The sequence below is a fragment of the Vombatus ursinus genome, unplaced genomic scaffold, assembly GCF_900497805.2.
Source record: "Vombatus ursinus unplaced genomic scaffold, bare-nosed wombat genome assembly UNPS02014448.1, whole genome shotgun sequence".
Taxonomy (NCBI): Eukaryota; Metazoa; Chordata; class Mammalia; order Diprotodontia; family Vombatidae; genus Vombatus; species Vombatus ursinus.
Genome location: NW_020954226.1, coordinates 63,740 through 71,065, shown reverse-complemented (window position 1 = coordinate 71,065; position 7,326 = coordinate 63,740). Strand labels below are relative to the sequence as shown.

At 37.9% G+C, this 7,326-nt stretch overlaps 1 protein-coding gene across 1 annotated transcript in view; it reads left to right on the top strand.

Annotated features, from left to right (window-relative positions):
• Positions 1 to 2,178, top strand: part of LOC114042409 (trichosurin) — a 7,643-nt gene extending 5,465 nt beyond the window's left edge. The window contains exons 5-6 of the mRNA XM_027861097.1: positions 1,011 to 1,112; positions 2,150 to 2,178. Of these exons, the coding sequence (XP_027716898.1) occupies positions 1,011 to 1,112; positions 2,150 to 2,178 (131 nt within the window). The remainder of the gene's footprint in view (positions 1 to 1,010; positions 1,113 to 2,149) is intronic.
• The last annotated feature ends 5,148 nt before the right edge of the window (positions 2,179 to 7,326 follow it).

Here is a 7,326-nt window from a genome sequence, read left to right as displayed (position 1 = left end):
TCTCTCTCTCTGTCTCTCTCTCTTTCTCTTTCTCCCTCCCTCCCATTCTCTTCCGTCTATTCAAAGTATAGCTACCCTAATTTTTGTCCTCCTTACCTATGACCTAGAGTATTGCAATGACCAACCAACCTAACTGTTCTCCCTGTATTCTGCATCTCCCATCTCAAACCTATTTTCTACAGAGCCACCAAATGGATATTCCTAGAACACAGGACTAACCAAGGTACTACCCTACTCAGAAAGCATCAGTGGCTTTCTGTTACCTTACCTCCAGCACAGAATAGAAACTCCTCTTTTTGCCATTTAAGGTGGTTGATTAGCTAGCTCTAAGTCTATTTCTTTAGGCTGATTATGTTCGTAATATTCTATGTTCCAGCCAAATCGATCGACTTGCTGTTGCTCATAGAAGACATCTTTTGCCTTTGTGCTACTGCACAGCTTGTTGCACTTGTCTGAGATGCTTTCCTTTCTCATCTCCATCCCTTGGATCTCCAAGTTTCCCTCAAGGTTTGGGTCAAGTACCACATCTTTCAAAAAACCTTCCCTGATTTTCGCAGTTGCTGGTGTTCCACTCAACAAAATTACTTTTGTATTTGTCATATATCTATATCTAGCTAGAAAACCATCTTATATTTACTTATCTGTGAAGATATAATATCCTTTCTATACTCTCTAGACTATAAACCCTGTGGGCTGTGTCTTTTGCTCATCTTTCTATCCTTAGATTCTAGCACAACATCTGTATATAAATTATAGTGAGTGCTTTATAAATACTTGTTGATTGATTTACTAAGTGATTAGGGGATCCTCTCTCCTCCTTTCTTCAAGGTATGAAATGGCATACCTCATACCAGGCAACATGACAGCTCCAATCCCCAAATTTGTATAATGGGTATAAATTCCTTCTCCATGTCTCTCTATTCCTCTCTCATGCAGTCATTTCTTTCCTTGGTATTTGTAAACGATCAGTGAGATTCACTAACAATTCTCACTTTCACCCTGACTTGCAGGCCGGACTCCATATCTGAGCAACGAAATCAAGAAAAAATTTGAGGAAGATTTTATAAGAAGAGGATTTAGGAAGGAAAACATTTTAGACATATCTGAAGTTGGTAAGTTCTGCTTATTCCTGTCTCCTTATTCTCAATTTCTCTAGACATTAAGAAAGACTCTATGGGATGGAAACTCTCTCCGATTCGTTTCCTTATCATTACCCAAGAAAGTTCTATTCCTCTTCCTTCCCTTTGGCAAACAAAAGCTAAGTAGGTCTTGGGTATAAATATTATTGGCATCTTGCTTTTTTTCCACAGATCATTGCTAGAAGCTTGACCAATAAGGAAGCTGACTCTGTCCTTCAGGTCTGTGATATTTAACTTTGGTGCTATTCCCTGGGAATCATGCTTCTTTAGAAAACCAGAACAGGGTACCTCAGGGGACAGCCACAAAAGGTGGACAAATATAGATCAGGTTGGTGAGACCCTGCTTTTTTGTGAGTCCCCAATGTTTATTTCTCCTTGGTCATCCTAACATATTCCTTTAAAACAACTGCTTAAAATGGAGAAGTGAAGGTGATTAACATTCTCTTTCTGATTATCATTATTTTAATTATCCTATATTTACATACAACATTACTCAACTTTCCTTTTCTCTACCTTTCCTTTCCTTGCCCTATCCTTATCTTCTCTACCTTCTTGTTCCCTTGAAATTGATGTGTGTGAATTTAAGGAGAGTGTGGAAGGGGATCAGTGCTGAAGATTGGAATGAGGATGTGGAATAAGCTCAAGGCTGGGGATTGGGAAATGCAAGTCTGAAGGGAGATCAGGGCTAGGAATTGGGGTGAGAGTGGAAGTGGCATTAACACGCTGTGATTGGGAAATATTCTTCATTTTAGTAATTCATTTAATTATATTTCACCTCTGATTCTCCTAAAAGATATCTGTCCCTGTTTCCCAAAAGGGGTTATAGGTACAAGAAATTGTACTTTCCTGTTTTGTTTTGTTTTTGTTTTTTTTTTCCTGGCCTCATCTTCACAATTCCACTTCCATGGATCATCCATTCATCCCAGATAGTATTTGCTGAATCTGCCACAATTTATCTCTTGCCTTCTCATGGACCAAATTTACCTCCATTGTGTATATTTCTCTTTCAGGTTCCAAGCTTCTCTCCTTCCATTCTTGATAACTATCATCCTATATCTCTTCCTCCCTTTGCTGCTAAACTAAAAAAAAAAAAAACAAGCCTTCTACGATATGTGCCTCCACATTCTCTCCTTTCATTCTCTTCTTAATTCCTTACAATATGATTTTTGCCCTTTTCATTCCGCAGAAACTACTCTCTCCAAAGTTACTAATGATGTCTTAGTTACCAAATCCAATTACCTTTTCTCAACCTTTGTTCTCCTTGACCTCTTTGCAGCCTTTGAAACTGTTGATCTTCTATCTTCCTTGATACTCTCTTCTCTCTAGGTTTTTAGAACATGACTCTCTCCTCGTTCTCCTCTTATCTGTGTGACTGCTCCTTCTCTATCTCTTTTGCTGGATGCCCCTTTAGATCATGTTCTGTAACCATAGGTATTCCTTAGGGTTCTGTCCTGGGTCTTCTCTTCTCCTTCTGTACTACTTCACTTTCTGAGCTCATCAGTTCCCATATATTTAATTACTAGCACTATGCCAATGATTCTCAAATCTATCTTTCTTGCCCTCTCAAGCTTTCTGCTGACCTCCAACCTCACATCTCCAACTGCCCTTCAGACATGTTGAACTTGATGTCCAGTAGGCATCTTAAATGCAATATGTCCCAAACTGAACTAATTATCTTTTCACCTAAACCCCCCCCCCCACCTTCCTTATTACTGTAGAGGGCAACATCATCCCCCCACCCCCGAGTCCATCAGGATCGCAACCTAGGAGTTGTCTGGATTCCTCATTATCTCTCACTCCTCATAACTAATCTGTTGCCAAAGTCTGCCAATTTTATCTTTGCAACATCTCTGGAATAGGGCCCCTATTCTCTTCTGACACTGCCACCACTCTAGTGCAGGCTCTTATCACCTTAAACCTGTGTTATTGAAATGGCCTGTTGGTGAGTCTGCCTACCTCAAGTCTCTCTGAACTTAGCCACTAAAGTGATTTTTGTGAAGCACAGTTTTGACCATATTACTTCCCCTCCCCCAATGAAATCCAGTGGCTACCTATTGTGTCTAAATCAAATACAAAACATTCTGTTTGGCATTCAAAGCCCTTCATAACCTAGCCCCTTCTACCTTTCCAGTCTTCCTATAACTTACTTCCCAACATGTACTCTTCAATCCCATGACACTATCCTTCTGGCTGTTCCACAAACAAGACACTACATCTCTTGGCTCTGGACATTTTTTTTCTGACTCTTGTATGTCTGGAATGCTCTCTCTCCTCCACTACAACTACTGACTTCCCTGATTTTTTTTTAAATTCCAACTAAATTTGTAGCCTCTACAGAGAGCCTTCAGCAACCCCTTTTAATTCTAGTGCCTTACCTCTGTTAATTATTTCCTATTTATCTTGTATATAACTTGTTTTGTATATAGTTCCCCCCCTCCCCCATTAGAATGTAAGCTTCTTGAGGGCAAGGATTGCCTTTTTTTGTATCCCTAGCACTCAGCACAGTACCTACCTGGCACATGATAGGAATCTAATAAATGTTTATTAAATTGAATTGTTTTCCACCAGTTCAATCTGTGACTGTATTTTATAATCAGATTCCTATCTTTGTTCTTTTAGGGATTCCCAGGAGACTGCATTCTTTTCTTGCTGGGCTCCCCAACTGCTTTCTCCAAAGAATTGTCAGCATGATAATCACAAGTTCTGGAGTCCTCTTTGCCTCTTCTCCAAGCTTCAAGGGGATTGTATCCTTCTTTGAGCTCTGCCTCTTTATAGGCAGTACTCTTGGGTGACACTATTCCTGCAAAGTCCAATAAATGATTTATCCTGTGCATCTGTTGTCCTAAGTCTGTTTGAGAAATGTGAAGGATAGGGAAAAGGCTAGGGAACGCTATCTGAGCAACAGCAGCAGGACTCTTCAGGTCTATGGGAGTTTATCCAAACACTTCAATTGACTTTTTACTTTTAAACTGATTAATTTGCCTAAAAGATAAAGACATATATAGAAGCCAGAATTCAGTCCCTCTGCTGGATTAATTGTAATAAGTTAGGCTTTGAGCAGGGGAAAGAAAAAGACTGATCTCCTATGAAGCTTCTAATTATTTTAGGGAGTCATCTATCTGCATTTGCCTCTTCCAGTACTACTAACTGTAGTTGCTGTGACCTCTCCAACTCTCTCTGTGTCTCTCTTCAGAGAGATTTTTCAAACTACCATGGTAGTTTGCCCTCCATTTCTGATCCTATTATGAGTCTCCTCTTCTCATGCTTGGAAAAACTACCACTCCTAGAAACTGTACTGACTTAGGCCTCCTCAGAGGTAGTCTTATCAGAAGGGCTATTGCACACAATAAAAGATTTAGAAATAAACAAATATACTTAAAATATGCACCAAAGAGGAAATCTGGAAGATTTAAGAAGCAATAGATAAATTAAAAAACAATTACATATCATAAAATTAAAAGCTGCTTCTTTGAAAAAAACTAACAAAACTGATAGATCTTTAGCCAATTGGATTTTTTAAAAAAAGAGGGAAGAAAATCAAGTGAATAAAATTTTAAATGAATGTGGAGAAGTCACAACAAAGATAAACTTTTGAAAATAGCTACCAGGATCTACAATACACAATTATATACTAGCAAAAATGAGAACTTAAAGAAAATAGAGTAATGCCCACAAAAATATAAAAGTACCAAAAATAGTAGTACACCAAATAGTGAACTTAAATGATTCAGTTTCAGAAAGGGAAATTAAATTGCTATAGAGGAGAAAGCAAAAAAAATAAACTCGTTCATGTGGATTTATAGGAAATGCTGTAAGACTTTCTTTTAAACATTTGTTTTTAAAACTTTAAGTTCCAAATTCTCTCCCTTTCTCCCTCCCCATCCACCCTCATTGAGAAGGCAAGCAATTCCATATAGGTTATATATGTATAGTCATGCAAAATATATCCATAGTAGTTATGTTGTGAAGGAAAACATAGACAAAAAAACTCAAGAAAAATAAAGTGAAAAACATTCAAACCCAAAGTTGCTTCAATCTGAGTTCAGACATCATCAGTTCTTTCTCTGCAGATGGATAGCATTTTTCATCCTAAGTCCTTTAGAGTTGTCATGGATCGTTGTATTGCTGAGAATAGCTGGGTCATTGACAGTCGATTGAAGTGTTTGGATAAACTCCCATAGACCTGAAGAGTCCTGCTGCTGTTGCTCAGATAGCATCTTACAATATTGCAGTTACTTTGTACCCAGTACATTTCACTTTGCATCAACCCCTGTAAGTCTTTCTAGGTTTTTCTGAGAGCATCCTGTTTATCATTTCTTATAGTACAATAGTATAGTACAATAGTATTCCATCATAATTACATACCACAACTTATTCAGCCATTCCCCAATTGATGTGCAGTCCCTCAATTTCTAATTCTTTACCTCCAGAAAAAGATCTGTTGTAAATATTTTTGTATATATAGGTCCTTTTCCTTTTTCAAAATCTCTTTTGGGATACAGACCTAGTAGTGGTATTGCTATGTCAAAGGGTATTCATGTTTTTCCAGGCCTTTTTGCATAGTTCCAAATTGCTCTATAGAATGCTTTAATCAGCTCACAATTCCAACAATAGTATGTTAATGTCTCATTTTTCCCACATGCCTCCAACATTTGTCATTTACCTTTTCTGACCTATTATCTAATCTAATAGCTATGAGGTAATACTTCAGAATTGTTGTTTTTGTTTGTTTTTGATTTTTTTTGTGAGGCAATAGGGGTTAAGTGACTTCCCTAGGGTCACACAGCTAGTAAGGGTCATGTGTCCGAGGCCAGATTTGGACTTCAGTCCTCCCGACCCCAAGGTCAGAGATCTATGTACTGTGCCATCTAGCTGCCCCATCAGAAATGTTTTAACTTGCATTATTTCAATCAATAGTTAGTTAGAATATTTTTTCATATGGCTATAGATAGCCTTAATTATTTCATTGGGAAGCTAATTATATCTTTTGATCATTTATCAATTAAGGATGGCTCTCATTTTTATAAATTTGACAGTTTTCTATGTGTTAGAGAAATGAAGTCTTTATCAGAGAAACTTGCTTCAAATTTCTTTTCACAGTTACTATTGCTACTTGTATTTCTCTCCATCCTATTCCCCCTACCCCTGTTTATTCTATTTGCACTCTCCTTTCAAAAGCATTTTGCTTCTGATTACTATTTACTTCCCCCAATCTGCCCTCTCTTCTATCTCCCCCCCCTTCTCTTATCGTCTTCTACTTCTATTTTCCTGTAGGGCATGATAGGGCAGTTATGTGCAAAACAATTTTTAACATTCATTTTTAAAACTTTGAGTTCCAAATTCTCTTCCTTCCTCCCTCCCCACCCACCTTCATTAAGAAGACAAGCATTTTGATATAGGTTATACATGTGTACTCATGCAAAACACTTCCATAATAGTCATGTTGTGAAAGACTAACTATATTTCCCTCCATCCTATCCTGCTCCCCATCTATTCTATTCTCTCCTTTCCCTCCTCAAAAGTGTTTGCTTCTGATTACCCCCTCCCCCAATCTGCCCCTTCTTCTATCACCCCCCCATCTCCTTCCTTCCTACTTTCCTGTAGGGTAATATAGATTTCTACACCCAATTGAGTGTGTATGTTATTCCCTCATTAAGCCAATTCCAATGAGAATAAGGTTAACTCATTCCCTCTCACCTCCCCCCTTCCTTTTTGCGGTAAAAACTTTTTCTTGTCTCTTTTATGTGAGATAATTTACTCCATTCTATCTCTCCCTTTCTCCTTCTCCCAGTACATTCCTCTCTCACGCCTTAATTTTATTTTTAAGATATCATCCCTTTATATTCAACTTACTCTTTGCCTTCTGGCTATATATAGTCCCCCCAACAACTCAAATAATGGGAAAGGTCTCATGAGTTACAAATAACATTTTTCCATGTAGGGATGTAAACAATTCAACTTTATTAAGACCCTTATGATTTCTTTTTCCTGTTTACCTTTTCATGCTGCTCTTGAGTCTTGTATTTGAAAGTCAATTTTTCTATTTAGCTCTGGTTTTTTCCTCAAGAATGCATTAAATTCCTCTATGTCATTGAGTGTCCATTTTTTCCCCTCATTGTTTGCACTCAGTTTTGCTGGGTAGTTGATTCTTGCTTTTAATCCTAGCTCCTTTGACCTCCAGAATATC